This window comes from Diabrotica virgifera, chromosome 7 (assembly GCF_917563875.1).
Source record: "Diabrotica virgifera virgifera chromosome 7, PGI_DIABVI_V3a".
Taxonomy (NCBI): domain Eukaryota; kingdom Metazoa; phylum Arthropoda; class Insecta; order Coleoptera; family Chrysomelidae; genus Diabrotica; species Diabrotica virgifera.
This window is the reverse complement of record NC_065449.1, coordinates 89,173,414-89,191,618: the sequence shown is the minus strand read 5'-3', so window position 1 is coordinate 89,191,618 and position 18,205 is coordinate 89,173,414. Positions and strand designations below refer to the sequence as shown.

At 33.4% G+C, this 18,205-nt stretch overlaps 1 protein-coding gene across 2 annotated transcripts in view; it reads right to left on the bottom strand.

Annotated features, from left to right (window-relative positions):
* Positions 1–18,205, bottom strand: part of LOC114340991 (alpha-tocopherol transfer protein-like) — a 57,932-nt gene that overhangs the window by 21,432 nt on the left and 18,295 nt on the right. The window contains exon 4 of one of the 2 annotated variants that reach the window (XM_028291772.1): positions 5,675–5,785. The exons of the other annotated variant lie outside the window; for it this stretch is intronic. Coding sequence (XP_028147573.1) covers positions 5,675–5,785 — 111 coding nt within the window. The remainder of the gene's footprint in view (positions 1–5,674; positions 5,786–18,205) is intronic. 2 annotated transcript variants of the gene reach the window in all.

The following is an 18,205-nucleotide window of genomic DNA, read 5'->3' as shown; positions in this document are numbered from 1 at the left end:
GCAACGATTTAGAAAACAAGAGGTACTGTAGTGCAGCTTTTCTAGATATCAGCAAATCATTCGACAAAATGTGGCACAGAGGACTCTTCCATAAGCTGAAGAAAAATCTTCCCTATCAATATTATTTAATTATAAAATCGTACCTGACAGATCGCTTTTCATTAGTAAAACAAAAAGATTCTCGCTCAGAACTATTTAAAATAAAATCCGGTGTCCCACAAGGTAGTGTACTCGGTCCCTTACTATACCTGTTATTTACTGCTGACCTCATTCAGTCGCAACATTCGCAGATGACACAGGTATTATCGCATCTCACACAGACCCCCAAAGAGCTTCACATAACTTAAAAGCCCACTTAAATAAAATAGAAAAATGGTTAAAAAATGGAAACTAAAAGTTAATGAAAAAAAATCGACCCCATGACATTTACCATGCGAAGAGAGAGCTGTCCACCAGTGTACATAAACAACAAACAATTAAAACAAGTAGATACAACCAAATACCAGGGCATACATCTAGATAAAAGACTAACATGGAGAAAACACATGTTCATTAAAAGAAAACAACTTGGACTTAAACTTCAACAAATGACTGGATTCTGGGCAGACATTCAAGACTGTCAATTGAAAATAAATTGGTGGTATACAAAGCCATACTTAAACCCATATGGACCTCTGGCATACAGCTATGGGGCTCAACCAGCAACTTGGAAGACAAAAAAAAATAATTCAATTGTGATTAATGTTAACAGTACATTATCTTTGTTGTATAAGCGCCGATTTCTCAGTTATGAATGCAGTTAACAGGTTGTAATTTGCAAATAAACCCACGAGTACAGAAACTTGTTCAAATCTGAATTCCCATGAACCAAAATTCACCTTTTCCCATTTCAAAATTCCCATGAACAACAATTCTATTTAATTTGTCTTTATTTACATTAAATATTTTATACATATTAATGCAATTATTTTTTATTAAAAACATAAAATACAAAATAAATAGAAAATTTTACAGAATTCATACTTATATAATGAAATATATTTATAGATATTTTAAACATAGCAGAGAGTTTTATGAGATAAAAAATATTACAAAAATTTATAATTGAAGCGCTCAGAGCAACAGTGGCCTAACCCACATCCTATAATTTTACCAAAAGGCTTTAATTACATTAAAGTTATCCCTTATTTAAATATTTTCAGATGCAGAGTAGATCAACCAATAGTTGCTTGAGCCAATCTGCATCTGAAAATACTTAACTAATGCATAACTTTAATGTAGTAAAAGCGTTTTGGTAAAATTGTGTGATGTGGGTTATACCACTGTTGATCTGAGCGCCTCAATTATGAATAATGTTAATTTATCTTCATTTGCGATTATAAATATAATTGTTGTAAAAACACGTTTAAAGTCCATATAGACCGGGAGATATTAACAGAACTTCAACCACGACTTTCTGAGTCCTGCCCTTTGCAATACTGGAAGGTTAGAAAAGGTACTTACTATTTATGGAAAAATCCACGGGTTTCCTGTGACATTTTCCTGTGGAAATTAGATTTTCCATGAGGAATAAAATTGGGATTTGCGATGAATTTCTGAGTCCTGCCATATCCATAGAATGACAGGATAATTTTATGAAGAATTTTTTTTGGGCAGGAGGGTTGCAAAAGGACTAAGGGAGTATATAGATTCCTGTCAACTTAATAAATTAAACATAATTATTTGAACATGTTCGAAAAAAATGTTGGCATGACGTCTCTTAATGTTTAACTGCACTTGTCCCTTGGAAAATTCTGTGGAAAATTTTCACGCTGGTTCCGTGATTCTCTGTCTCACAAAATAAATTTTATTATTCAAAATAAATCTTATATAAAATTTAAGTAGACATTATTTAAAATGGCAGGATGTTTAGTTACAGCTTTTTTACTATACGTAGTTAAAAAATGTGTAAGAAAATTCGTGGAAAGTTACACGATCTTCTGAGTCATGCCATTCTGCACATATCTCAAGAATGTTAATATAAAGCTATTTACAAAGAGGCAGGATGGTTGTGTAGATATTTCTTATATAAAAATAAAATTTTAAATTTGTAAAATTATTGCAGGTTGTTATACAAACATATTCATATCACCACAATTTTCTGAATCATGTCATGCCAAATATGCTTAAAAATCACTAATCTAAAACCGTTTACAACGTGGCAGGATAACGGCAAAGATATTTAATACATAAAAATTAATTTTTATATCGTTAAAACAATCGTACGGTAATAAATATTATTTTTCTGAGTAATGTCTCGAATTTTTACAAACCTTTCAAATTTAATACCAAACTGTAACATCTTTATTTTAAGCGATTAGATCATATTTGTGTCTAAGTAAACGTAATAAAAGTAATAGGAAGAAAATCAATAATTTTACAATTATTTGGTTAGAGTAGACATTGCACCTATTATACAGGGTGGCCAGAAACTCTTCTAATAAACGAAGCCCGGAGATTCCTCAGATAATTTTAAGAAAATTTAACCTTTAACTACACGCGCTGACGTATTTTGTACGCCAGATATAAGAATTCTACTGCAAAAATGTTTAAAAATTTAATGTTTGACCTTGTATATCTCTCTAACCTATCACTGGAATGTGCTTTACAATTTGGTCTTAGTTTCGTTATAATCGGCGTTCTGGGAAGATCGTAATTTACAGTTTATTATTTGTTGTTTCCGGTGGTGGACAATGTACGCCACGATTATATTAATATAAGTCGTAATATAAGTACATATTTCAATTGTTTTTTAGTCATTATGGCACAAAATATATTTTTCTTTATAAACAATACTTTTCTCCTGTAAAAAATCACATTTCAAAAAATGTTTTATTAGTAATTTTATTTATCATGGAATCCAGTTATTCCATGATTCCAGTTATAAATCCCAATTGGCTTACTGAGAAGGAACTCCAAGTATTCACTGATGCCGTATAAGGTCAAACAACTAAGTGTATTTTTTCAAAAAAAAAAAATAAACAAATCCGCTGTTTTTAAGTGTATTTTCTTATGGCGTATTCACGCCACGCGTGTAGTTATGTTATAATTTGATGCGCGGGTAGTTAAAGGTTAACTCAATTCACCTATTCCGAAAATGCTTCCTAAGGAAGCTAGAGCTCTTTAAGAATGGCGTATTGTAACTAGTTTTTTTTTTTAAATAGCTCCAGAACACTTCTATTTAGAAAAACGAAAACTGGTACACCTATTTATCTTCCATAGATAAATCGATTCCATCAATTTTCAATTTTTAGTACCGGTCATAGGCGTACGTTTGGGGTAGGGAAACTGATATTTTATCGCATAACTTTTCTGTGTTTAACTTTTAAGCATTTTTGACAGTGGATTGTTAAACTATGGTGTATTCTTGTATTGAAAGGTAAAAAATTTTCGGTTTTTGAATTTGAAAAAATAAAAATAAAAAACATGAAGAGAAGTATCCATAAAAATAAAAAAAAAATATATAGAAAAACGAAAACTGGTACGTTTATTTCTCTTCCAGAGATGAATCGATTTTATCAATTGTAAATTTCTAGTATCGGTCATAGGCGTCCGTCTTGGGTAGATCAGCGAAATCTCATAACTTGCTTTAATCTTGAAGCATTTTTGACAGTAGAGTATTAACTTATGAGGTATTCTAGTACTAAAAGTTACTCTTGCTTTAAGTCGGTAAATACACCGATTTTTTTATTTTTTTTATTTTTCTTATATTCAAAACACGAAAAATTTTCAAATTGATTTTTCTAGAAACCGGTGTATCCTACCGACTTAAAGCAAGAGTAGCTTTTAGTACTAGAATACATACCTTACAGTTTAATAATATAGTGTCAAAAATGCTTAAAAGTTAAAGACAAAAAAGTAATGCGATAAAATAACCGTTGCCTTACCCAAAACGGACTCCTATGACCGGTACTAGAGATTTGCAATTGATGGAATCGATTTATCTTTGGAAGATAAAAAGGCGGACCAGTTTTTGTCTATTGAAATGGAAGCGTTCTGGAGATATAAAAAAACTAATTATAAGGCTCCATCTTTAAAGAGCTCTAGCCCCTTTAGGAAACATTGGGTTAGGCGAATTGTGTTAAAATGTCTTAAAATGATCTTGGAAAGCTTAAAAGTATATACAGGGTGCTCCATTAAAAAAAAAACATAAGTTTGTGTCACCCTGTCAATACGGGTATCCCTGTACATTAGAAAATATTTTTAAATCATGATCTTATCTTTGCCCCACGTTTTACCTAAATAACTTTTTTTCGTATCTCTTAAGACAAACGAGTAATTGGACTTTGTCACACTAACGCCCCAAACTGTATAAGCCCCATCCTACGAAATAACTATTAAACCATCCTGCCTCTTTGTAAATAGACTTCCATTAAGATTCTTGAAACATATGCAAAATGGCATGACTCAGAACATCGTGGAATTTTTCAGGAATTTTCTTACAAATCTATGACTCCTGCCGTCTTACAAGAACCGGTTAACCTTCCTGCCGAGTACTGAAAAAGTATTGATTGCATTTGAGTATTATAACTTTTTAAAGGAAAGACTCAGAAAATCACGGATTCAGGGTGAAAATTTTCCGCAGAATTTTCCAAGGGACAAGTATACTTAAACAGTAGGAGACGTCATGCCAACATTTTTTTTAATCATTTTGAAATAAATATGTTTAATTTATTTAGTTGGCAGGACCCAGAAAATCATGAAAATTTCATTATTTTCCTTACATATTTGTATACACATAATATACTCCGTTAGCCCTTTTGCAACCCTCCTGCCCAAAAAGTTTTCTTCATAAAATCCATAGTATCCTGTCATTCTACGGATATGTCAGGACTCAGAAATTCATCGCAAAACCCTATTTTCAGTTTTTGGGAAAATCTAATTTTTACAGGAAAATGTCACAGGAAATTTGTGGATATTTCCACAAATTGTAAGCACCTACCTCGTCTACCCTTCCACTATCGCAAAAGGCAGGACTCAGAAAATCGTGGCTGAACTTCTGTATAATATCTCTTAGTCTAACACTGTAAGTATTGAAAATAACAAAAAATTCGTTTATATAGAGCATTGAGTTTCGATTTAATGCGTTACCGTGTGCGTTGCACGCAGTCGATGCCGATCTCTAAAGTCACGTAACTTTTTCCCTATTGCATATTTTAACTTGAAATTTTCCAGAAAACTGTTTCATGACTTATATTTTAAAGCTGTGTTGGTTAAATATAAACTAAAAATTTTGTCACTAAACTTTTTTAAGCAAACATGAAACTAACGAAATCTGACGAAAAAATGTTTAAAAATTTTGCATAAAATTTGATTTTTGAACATGTTCCACTAACTCTAGATAAAAATAAACTTTATATTCGGAGTCAGCGACCGCGAAACATAAAGAATGATAAAAATTTGCCATTCACCTATCATGCTCGCTTTTTCGATTTCTAAGTCTCAAATTCTGAACTGATAAGTTTAAGATAAAATCCACGTGGAAATCCTTTGTGGCAAACTAAAAATTGATCTAAGACTTAATGGTGCAACGCGTATGTTTCGTAAGCGGAGCTTAAGGCACGTCTTAAGCCTAAGATCTGTTGGTGCAACCAGGCATTAGAGGCCTTATCTTATAACTAAAATGTGTACTTACTTTTTCGCTTAAAGTGTTTTTAAACACTGCTTTACAAATTTGAACCACCTTTTCCGCATATGTAGATACATTTATACAGTGAATCTCTTTAAGATGTAAATTCCAAACTTTCTGAAACATACTACCTAACATTAGTTATTATGAAACTGCGAAAACGTTATAAAACCTGCAAAGTGTATATTACATGGCTTTCAATAGTAAATGTACAATTAAGCAAATAGACCAGGGCGGATCTGTGAAAAAACGACTACATTTGGATGTAAGAGCCATCCGCATCCTTTTGCTCGCAAAAACAAAGACGTGTCACTTGTGGAGTGCCAACAGAAGTGATTAGTTCTTATAGATTTAATTATATTCAATTCGATCCAATTCCATTTATTTTATTACATTTTATGTCATTATTACATTATAAAACCTGCAAAGTGTATATTACATGGCTTTCAATAGTAAATGTACAATTAAGCAAATAGACCAGGGCGGATCTGTGAAAAAATGACTACATTTGGATGTAAGAGGCATCAGCATCCTTTTGTTCGCAAAAACAAAGACGTGTCACTTGTGGAGTGCCAACAGAAGTGATTAGTTCTTATAGATTTAATTATATTCAATTCGATCCAATTCGATTTATTTTATTACATTTTATGTCATTTTATTTATTTTGATTTAGGTAATTTTATTTAATTGTACTTAATTTTATTTATTTTATTTAGTTTTGTTTAATTTTATTTACCTTTTTTAGTCTTATTGAATTTTATTAATTTTAATTAATTTTAATTTAATTTAGTTTTATTAAGTCAACACCTACCTATAAGTTTGAAACCACCCCGAATCTTTGGTAAAAACTTAACAGATCAACTCTTTTAAGGTTAAAACTATCCCGAAGCCAGTCAAGGATTGAAAATTTGGAATCTATAAGTTTTAGTATAAAAACATATGCCGCACCATATTTTTTGAAGAAACTGAACAAATCAACCTCTGTAGGCTTAAAACCACCTCGAACCCATCAACATTAAATTGGGATGCACACTTAGTTTTCCCATTGAAACATAAGTCGCGCTATATCTTTTGGATATAGTAAAACCCCTCTAAGGGGTTGATATCTTTTTATTATTAACCCTTAACGCCCAAGGGTGGGTAAAAAATGTCCACCTAATGCGTATTCCCTTGTAACATGTTTATTACGTGTTTAAATTTTTTTTTTAAATTATTTATTGTTAAAAAGACAGCCCATTATCGAATGTTAATTTGGTTCTACCAATATTTTTGAAAATAAAAGCAGCACCTTGAGTTAAATATGGATGGGCATAAAAAGTACACCCTTGGCAAAACTTGTTACTAAAGGTTTCTATATAATTTCTCGTTGGTAGGAAGATAATCCATATAATTATCGATGTATAATTACATAATCTACATAATTATCCGCAAATGAGGAGGCTGAAAGAAAAAATATGGAGAAAATCGACAAATCTGAATTACTGGTATGTTAATTTTGATGTATATTGTAATTTTGTTGTAAGGTTTGTAAATTGTTTATATTAATATTTTAGAAGATGCTGTATTTATTAAGCATAAGATTCTTAAGTTTAATCCATTTTCAACAACTCTCAATAAAAATATATTAGCTATTTTCGAGGTGGACATTTTTTACCCACCCTTGGGCGTACATGGAACCTAAAAAAGGTTGGGCGTTTAAGGGTTAAATATTATATTGTGAATCTATTTTACCATAAAAAAATATGAAGCATAATATTTTTTCAAAAAACTGAATAAAGCGACCCCTGTAGGGTTAAAAACCAGTCCAAAGCCAGCCATAAATAGGAAATTTGGAAGCTGCATTTAGTTTTATTATAAACATGTGCCGTACTTTTTGAAAAATTTTAACTAATCACCCCTATAAGGCTGAAACCTACCCAAACCCAATCAGTATTTCAATCGGGATCTGTATTTAGTTTACTAAAAAAGTTAAAATAAGTGCATAGTCTCGAGTGGCGATTTTTCGAGTGACGCCAAATAGGATTTTAGACTGTCCAAAACACCACACCGGGCATAAGAAGTCATCATCATCAGTGGCGTTACAGCTCATTATGAGCCAAAGCCTTCTTCAGAACAATCCTCCATTCGCCCCTGTCTCTGGTAACTCATCTCCATGCTCTAATTCCAATAGATTTCAAAACATTTTCTAGGTTGTTTTGGTACCTAAGTCTCGGTCTTCCTTTTGCTCGTAGTCCTATCGGCCCTCTTCGGTCAAAAACTTTTCTGACTATGGCACAGGGCCCCCGTAAGAACTACTGGCGCCTGTGTGCAAAGAAGGATTTTGGCGCCCCTTAAGGCATTTTGACAATGTTTTTTTATATATTTTTTTAAGGTAGGTAGGTAGGTGCATGAAATAAAGCAAAATAGGAACAAATAACACCATTGCAATACCATAGCAAACCTTAATTGAATAAAGTTTAAGGGGCTTTTCTTCTTCTTCATGTGTCTTGTCCATTGCGAACGTTGGTTATCATCATAGCAATTTTAATTTTGTTTGCGGCGTTTCTGAATAACTCGATCGATGTTAGTCCAAACCATTGACGTAAGTTTTGAAGCCATGAGTGTCATCTTCTTCCGGGTCCGTATTTGCTTTCTATTTTACCCTGTATTATCAGTTGGAGTATATGATATTTATCATGTCTCATAATATGACCGAGGTATTCAAGTTTCCGTTTCTTAATTGTGAAAGAGATTTCTTTTTGTTTTCCCATTGGGAGCAATACCTCTACGTTGGTGGTGTGAGTCGTCCAGGATATTTTGAGGATACGTCAATACACCCACATTTCGAATGCTTCCAGTTTCCTCATTAATAATTCCGTTAGTGTCCATGCCTCTGCGCCATACAGCAAGACTGACAAAAAAATAGCATTTTAGAAGCCGTATTTTTAGTGGAAGAGATATGTCGGAATGGCTAAATATATTTCACATGTTGTTAAATATTGCTCCGGCCTTTTCAATTCTAGATCGTATTTCGGTTGTTTGATCCCATTTAGAGTTGACGACTGTTCCAAGGTATAGGTAGGTATATACGAGTCAACGTGTTCAATTAATTAGTTTTTTATTTTCAATCGTCTGGCAGGTTTTTGAGGTTTGCTGACCTGCATCCATTTTGTTTTATTTATGTTGAGGTTAAGTTCTCTTTCTTCACTCGCTCTTTGTACTTTGTACATAAGATATTGAAGTTCATCGATACTACTGGCAAGTACGACTGTATCGTCCGCATATCGGATGTTATTTGTCAGTTCTCCATTGATTTTTATGCCTTCGTTTGCTGCATCCAGTACTTTTTTAAAAATTTGTTCGGAATAAATCTTAAAAAGGAGAGGGGAGGGAACACATCCCTGTCGCACACCTTTTCTGATATCAATGCTCTCTATGGACGCATTGCCGACTTTTACCCTGGCTGTCTGATTCCAGTAGAGACTTGTCACAATTCGGATGTCCTTATCATCAATTCCTATGTTTTGCAGAATTTCAATTAGTTGGTCATGTCTTACATTGTCAAAGGCCTTCGAGTAATCTACAAAGCACCTGTAGACATCCTTGTTCATATCTCTACACCTCTGTACTAATACTTGCAGACAAAACATTGCCTCCCTTGTGCCCAAAGCGTTCCTAAAATCAAATTGTGACTCGTTGATTTCCGCTTCACACTTGTAGATTCTGTTATATATGATTTTTGTGAAGACTTTGGTGATATGAAGGGGCTTTATTGAATTAATTCTGCTGGACCATCTTGTCGCACTTAGAGGGTTTAAACTTAACCCGAGAACATTTTTTCTCACAACATGCCACCTTTTTGTGGATGACGAACCCAGAGTAACGCGATTTTCAAATTTTGTCCATTTAGATGGGGCTCTATCGTCGCCCCCATTGGCGAAATTATTCAGATTAGATTTTTTTGCACAAACTTACTCAAAAAGAGGTCCTTATGACAAATCCACAGAACGCCAGGTGGTGCCGTGGTCGAAAAATTGTTTAAACAATTTTTTTAAACAAATTCACAAAAAGATTTTTTTTATTTCGAACAAATTTTTTTTGATAACTTGGGTCATTCTTAGTAAAAAGGTCCCTTGTCATTTTTCTAAAATTGCTTGTTGTCAAGTTTGCGCGATTTAAGATTTGAAAAATGCGAAAATGGCCCTATAACTCGACAACAATCAATTTTAGAGACCTTTTTTGCTCATAAATTATCTAAAAAAAAATTGTTCGAAGTGAAAAAATTATTTTAGTGAATTTGTTTAAAAAAATTGTTTAAACAATTTTTTTGATTTGTTATAAGGACCGCTTTTTGAGTAAGTCTTTGCAAAAAAATCGAATCGAAATAATTTCGCTAGCGTGGGCAACGATACAGGCGATAATTGTTAATAATTAAAAACAACAGCTTGGTAATAAAATAATGTTAAAAATTTCTTCAGAATCTTGAAGGAGGGGTTTTAATCTTTGATTTGGTCACTTTTTGACTTTCATAATAATAATTTTTAATCGAGTTATTAGGCCTTTGAAATGACCATTTTCGCATTTTTTAAATTTTAAATCGCGTATAATTCGATAACAATCAATTTTAGTAAAAAATAGAAAGAGACCTTTTTTACTCAAAATGATCCAAGTGATCTAAAAAAAATTGTACGAAATGAAAAAATTATTTTTGTGAATTTGTTTTAAAAATATTGTTTTGACAATTTTTCGACCACGGCACCGCCTGGCACCCTGTGGATTTGTTATAAGAACCTCTTTTTGAGTAAGTTTGTGCAAAAAAATCGAATCGAATAATTTCGCTAACGGGGGCGACGATGAAGCCCTGTCTAATTAGTTATTTGATAGGTATGCGATTTTCAAATCTTGCCGATTCATCATTTAAGCTCCACACAACACACAATCGTTATTGATGAGATATAATTACCGCCCACGGCCCACACACTATTGCTAAACCAATGTAACCTACATCTTTGAAATTTTTCCACGAAGTCAGGGCATAGTTAGGTATTTCTTATCTACAGTTTTGTCTACGGCATGGGTGTTTGTTATTTTTATAGCCGGATTTTTTATTTCATATCTATAGAAAGACCAATAATGTCATCCAAACAAAATAGAACTGAACTATTTAATTTCTCAACTTTTATTTTAAAATTAATTTTTGCTTTTTGATCTTTTTTGTAAATATTTTTGCAATTTTTGACCCTCGGTTTTGGCGCCCCTAAAGGATGGCGCCCGTGTGCATTGCACACTTTACACATATGGTAGCGGGGGCCCTGCTATGGTATCTTCCTCTCATCTGACTACATGACCTATCCATCTAATGCGTGCTATCTTAATTAATTTTACAACGTCAGGTTCTCCAAAACTTCTATACAACTCAAAGTTGTAACGCCTGCGCCACAAACCTTGTTCTTTTATGCCTCCATATATTCGTCTTAGGATTTTTCGCTCAAAACGTTTGAGCAGTTCTTGGTAATTCTGTGTAAGTTACCAAGTTTCTGCACCATATGTTAGCACTGGTCTTATTAGTGTTTTGTGTACAGTCAATTTAATTTTTCTATGTATTTTTGAGGCCATCTGTCTTCTTATAGACCGGTCTAGTTAGACTCAAAAATAGGAGTGAGGCTACAATAATTACCATCAAGCTGAAAATTGGCAGGATTGTTCAAAATACCATCATAAATGAAATCTAAAAAGTCCTCATAAATCCGACCCGTGCTAAAAAATTTACGCGGGGTCAAAGGTCACCAAATATGGTTTTTAGCGATTTTCAGCGAAACGGTAAGTTTTATCGTAAAATTAGTTCTAACAAAAAATGTAAGTTAGATAATTATCTGTAAAAAATGTCTTAATAGTTTTTTCCCTAAGAGCTACTGTTTTTGAGATACAACGATTCAAAGAGTTGAAAGACTTCTAATCGTCATAATACATAATATATGTATGTATTAGTACACCAGGTATAAACATCACTGAAACTGTAATACAAGTAAACATAATATTCTATCGGTCAACTGAAATTATATTACACATAATAATATAAGATTATAAATATGATAATGTTTCTACTATACATCTTGCGGTCTACGGAGGGATGCAATGTATAAGCTGTATTATATTACAGTGCCAACAAAAAAATCTTTACAAAGTTATTGTAACGCGAAAATAATAAGAATTATTTGAATTTTACGGCTTAATCCCAACAAAAATAGTAAATTGATATGTACGGCGTCATTTTGGTCCCAGAATTACTGTCGTATTTGATGGCTACAATGATTGTACGAGAAATATTAAAGCTGCAGAACAACGTCGTAGAACTTCAGCAACATCTTCATCTTTTAATATTTTATTTGATCAATCTATGACAGTATCTACCACTCAACAGAAATTTCTTGCAAATACTTACCAGAAATCTCGGTTCATTTCAATGCTGAAAGATAAGTTTATATACTATTTTTAGATGCAATAACTGGCTGTGATACGACATCTGTATTTTTCAGGAGGGGTAAAACGACTGTTTTTAAAATGTTTGAAAAACAAGATTTATTTGAATGCGCTGAAGTTTTTAAAAAAACTAATAGGGATGTTCACAAAAAAATAAAAAGTCATTTCAAACATGTAAAACGATTAAGAAACACCCTAGGAATAATTGTCCAAAATTTCAACAAAATTGAAAAAGCCTTTCTATAAAAAATCTTGATTAGAAATCTAGCATTATTTTAAATTTCAAGAACGCTTCTCTATTGGCCTGACGTCACTAGTTGCATACCCCAAGCGCGCGCCATTCTCATAGTGTTACTGTTTACCTGTTTGACGTCTCAGGTCATTTTATTTTGTTCTCTTCTTGTTTTATCAGGGTTAAAGTGGACTTTTATGGTGAATTTGTTTAGTTTAAAGTGGATAGACTGTTTGTAAGGACATATTTTGAGTTTTACAAAAATAAACAAATAAAACGGAAGAAGGTTTTCAGAAAGCCGATTCGTATAAACTACCGACTGCAGTGTAGATGTAACAATGGTGTATGATTTATTGGCATCTTGTAAAAAAATAAATCTACCACAGCTTTACTGAGCGTATATTCCATATAATTTTCCATGTCTTCTTTAAGCTAAAAAAATAAATGCTTAATACTCCACAAAAAAAAATAGAGAAAGTTGTATGCATGCATTGTACGCATGCATATTGTATACATACATTGGCTGGTTATTACTTTACCTTGGTTAGGTGTATTAAAAATATTTTTTTTCTTCTTCATGTGCCTTGTCCGTTGTGGACGTTGGCTATCATCATGGCAATTTTAATTTCATTTGAGGCGTTTCTGAATAACTCGATCGATTTTTGTCCAAATCATTGGCGTAAGTTTTTAAGTCATGAGTGTCTTTTCTTCCGGGTCCTCGTTTGCTCTCTATTTTACCTTGCGTTATTAGTTGGAGTATATGATATTTATCATGCCTCATGATATGACCGAAATATTTAAGATTTCGTTTCTTAATTGTAAAAGAGATTTCTTTTTGTTTTCCCATTCGACGCAATACCTGTACGTTGGTGTGGGTCACCCAGGATATTTTGAAGATACGTGGGTACACCCACATCTCGAATGCCTCTAGCTTTTTCATTCATGTTTCCAATATTGTCCAGGCCTCTGCGCCATATAGCAAGACCGGAAATAATAACATTTTAGCAGCCGCATTTTTAGTGGGAGAGATATGATATCGCAATGGGTGAAAATATTTCTCATTCATGTTGTTAAATGTTGCTATGTCCTTTTCAACTCTAGATCTTATTTCGGTTGTTTCGTATTTCGAGTTGACAACTGTTCCAAGGTAAAAAATATTTTTGAACTTGGGTATTATACATTTTCATTTCAACCAATCTTTTCACTAAATTATTATTGATTTTAATATAATATAAAGTCATACCTACATCCAATGTAGTTATTTCAAGGTTTACTTTTACTGTATGTATTATTAGAATCCCGTTTTTAGGAATATCCCAGTTTAAGGAATACAAATTTGAGGTCCCGAAACTTTTTCATTTACTCTTTAAGGGGGTAGGTAAATCTTGGTCCAATGCTATTTAAATTCATTCATTTTTTTCGAATCCTGAGAAAACTAATAAGTATTTTTGAAAAATGTAAATGCAGAAAGAACAATTACATTATTACCGAGGGCCGAAAGTCTCTGGAAAACTTCCATAATGTTTATTTTATTAAGTTATTTCTTTAGTTATTTTAAGTTCTAGCTGCAACAAACCATTTCTTTTTCTGTTTTAAATTGGCTGGAACGGTAATAAAAATCTTGTCAGAACTGTTTTTTGATGTATTTACACACCCAGGAACAAAACACCACTTATTTGGCTTTATTTTTAATAATTAAATACGTAAAAAACTGCGCACATTCAAATACACTGAGTAAATAAGTATACAAAACTAGTCGTCGATCAAAGACGACTGTGCTGACGTCACAGAGCGTAGCCTCGCTGCAGGGTACCGTTTTTCTAGCCTCCAAGAAAATCAACATTATGAACTCTTTATCTTAAAAAATATACATTTTTAAACAGTTTTATGATTGTTTAGTTTTTATATACCTTGTAATCTATTGAATTTAACTATATTTAAAAATTAGTGAACATCCCTATTCAACTTCACAAGAAGTTATTTCCAACGGAATTAGATTTCTTCTCTCTATGTATGGAGCGCCTAAGAAAACTACGTGCTTAGATAAGTTTCGATATGCATGTTTTTTAAAAGTACTCGAAACAAAAACAAGTGCAACTTTCTTGTCTTCCTCCAACCTCAGCGGCTGCTCATCAACATCTTTTTCGGGTATATTACCAAGTTCAAGTGTGGCTTGGTTATCAGCTAGATCCAAAAGATTGGGTATGGAAATTAGTCGACAGTTTATTAGAACCAATTCAAACTTTACTCCCCCTGCGCCGAAAAAACTCCTGAACACAATTTTTTGCAACTGTAAAAAGAGATGTAGCGCTAATTGTGGTTGAAAAAAAGTTTGTTCGGTAGCATGCACTAATTATCAAAACGGGTCGTGCTCCAATGGTGAATCACCAACAATTGAGGATTCATTTGATTCTGTCGAGGAGCCATGCGATGTGTTATTTTTGGGACAATTTACTTGTACCCAGGATGAACAAGAAGAAAAAGAAGAAGAAGAAGAAGAAGAAGAAGAAGAAGAAGAAGAAGAAGAAGAAGAAGAAGAAGAAGAAGAAGAAGAAGAAGAAGCACAAGAAGAATAAGAAGAAGAACTAGAAGATGAAGAAGAGGAAGAAGAACAATGAGAAGAAGAACAAGTGAAGCAGAAATATAAGAAAATTATAGACCAGTTTGATAAATTTCCCTTTTTTTTTTAATTTATACCGCTTTATATACCTTTTATCATTTTTAACCCTTGCCAATATCAATTATTAAATAGCTTTAGATTAAACAGAATCATAACAGATCCGTGGAATAGGCCTACTGGGGAAACCACGTTAAAAAAACGAGCTAAGTACATTACCTCAAAGGTGGTGTGGAAACGTGTGCGCATATTATGACGATTACCACTTTTTGAATCGTTATATCTCAAAAACGGTGGCTCTCAGGAAAAAAAGTAATAAGGAATTTTTTATAGCAAATTATCTAATCTACATTTTTTGTTAGAACTAATTTTACAATAAAATTTACCGTTTCGCTCAAAATCGCTAAAAAATATATTTGATGACCTTTGACCCCGCGTAACATTTTTAGCAGGGGTCGGACTTATGAGGACTTTTAGATTTCATTTACAATCTCTCATTTACAATTTCTCAACAATCCTGCCAATTTTCAGTTTATGGTAATTTTTGTAGCCTCGGATGCGTAAGTTGACCGGAGTATTAAGCCATAGTAGCACTTATTAGCGAGCACTATTCTTCTTTTAATTTCTTAACTGAAATTGTTATCTTTAGTGCAACACATATATTTGGTATTTTGAACATTTATATTTAGTGCCATTCTCTGTGCAGATGCTCTTAACGACCGAAATGCTTCAGTCAGAGATTCTGTGGACCTACCTATGATGTCTATGTCATCTGCGTATCCGACAATTTGTACTGATTTGTTAAAGATAGTAACATTCGTAGTAATCTGGGACTCTCAAATTATTTTTTATAATGCCAGGTTAAATAAGAGACACGATAGTCCATCACACTTATATTGGTTCTACATCATCTGGACCATCTCAGAGTGGTTGGGGGTAGTTACCCCCTACGATAGGGGTTGATGAAGTAAACACTACTCACAGTATATTCATTTATTATCAACTCGGAGTACGACTGTAAAGAGTTGGTGTGCTAATGTACGTTCACCCTCTGGTGTATCTCAATTATCAATGATGATTGATCACGCAATGGAATTAGAACGCCTCCCGATGTTTTCTGTGTATATAAATAAAAGAGAAAGTGTTGATATTATTTGTGCTGAGTCAGCTTTGGCCATGAATTAGGAATATGTAATATTGATTCGCTGACACCGCAGGATTGACAACTGGTACACTTGTGTGGAGTAATCTGGGTCACGTAATATGTATAATAAACAAACGTGTGTTTGTTTACCAAGGACATTTAAATTTTAAAAGAATGTGTCTTGCTCTTAATTGGATGCCTAATAATGGATGCTGTGAATCCCACTACGCTATCCCAATGTCTTAGTCGATTTTTGCAATGGAAGGGTTTTGAGAGCTCGTTTTGGATTTTTACCATGCTCTCTGCTCCTGTCAGTGTAAGTTCAGTTAATTGGATAAGATGAAGCGGTATTTGAAATTCTACCATAGGAAGTAGAAGTTTACCTCAATTAACTGAATCGTATGCGGCTTTAAAGTCCACGAATATGTGGTGGGTGTCGACGCCGAACTCTAGGGCTTTTTCAAGGATCTGCCTCACTGTAAATATCTGGTTCGTTGTTGATTTATTAGGACGGAAACCGCACTGATATCCTCCCACTATTTGTTCGGCATAGGGAAGGAGTATTTTGTACAATACGTTGGACAACACTTTATATGCCATATTGAGTAGAGTGATGCCTCTATAATTATCACACACCATCATGTCTCCCTTTTGGTGTAGAGGACACAGTACACCTAGCTTCCAGTCTGTGGGTGTTTCTTTCTGTTACCAGATTGCAGTTATCCGTTTATGCATGTATTTCAGGAGGGTGTCGCTGCCGTTTGTGAAATGTTCGGCAGGGAGATTATCCGAACCGAGGGTTTTATTACTTTTCAGTGTTACGATGACTTCTCTAATTTCTTCTTCGGTGGGGAGTGGTTGCCGAAAAAGTGGGCATAAGAAGTATTCACTTCAAAAAGTTGTGCGATGACTTCAATAGAAATAGTATTTGATCTTCCCTCCCTCTAAAATAGGTCAGAAATAACAGTAAAAATACTGTAACTGTTATGTATCACTCGCTGGGGAACTGTCCTTTTTTTTTTCAAGCAGGTACGTCTTACTTACTTACTTAGTCCTAAGCCTTTCTACCTTTAGGTGTAAGGGACATCTATTTTCGCTTAAAGTGAATCTTTTCATCGACCTAGTGTCATGTTACATGTAACTTAAAATCCACAAAGAAGAATTTTCTATAGCTGGCTGTATACCATTAATTACAAAAAAAATTGATGAAAAATCTTTTGCATAAAAGGTATATCTATTTTAAAAACCCTAAAAAGGGCTACAAATACAACACAACGTTTTTGCTCGAAAAAAAGCATCATCAGTGTTCTTGTAGGCATTAAATGCTAAGCCACCAAAAATACATCGGTTAAAACCGTTTAAATGTCGACTTAATGTCTTACATTAGAATGTTAAATGTGAAATCCAAATGATTTATGAAATCCCTCAGGATCTGCCCTAAGGCATCCTTATGGAGGATATACATAACCTCAAAGATCAGGTTGTAAGGATTTTCCCAGAACTGTCTGACCTAATTTTCTTTTTAAATTTCTGAGGACGATTTCAGGAGTGGAAATCTAAACGTCAAACAATATTTCCTTTAAGAATTCCTTTTCATTACACCAACAATTGTGGCCAATCCCATAAACCCAATACTAAAGTTAACCTGCCACAAGGAAAGAGTTTTCGTACCTTAATAATTAAATAATTAAAAAAGATTGTGTCAAAATTATAGTCGTAAATAAAGGAAAAGATGGAAAACACAATACGTTGTAAAGTAAAAGGAGATGAAACTAGTGGAGCTGAGAAATTATCAACAAAAACTTATAAATCTACATTATATTGATAGTTTCTCACCGTTAGACGTATTGGAGTCAAACTGTCACAGGAGAATTTTATAAAATTCTCCTGTCACAGTAGCACATGCCAAACTCCTCCGATACGTCTAAAGGTGGGAAACTATCAATATAATATAAATTTATAGGTTTCTATTGATAATTTCCCAACTCTACTAGTTTCATATCTTTTTACACATACAACATACACCTGTTGCCGTTTTGACTCATCCCTTTTTATTTTACAACGTATTATGGTTTCGGTGTTTTG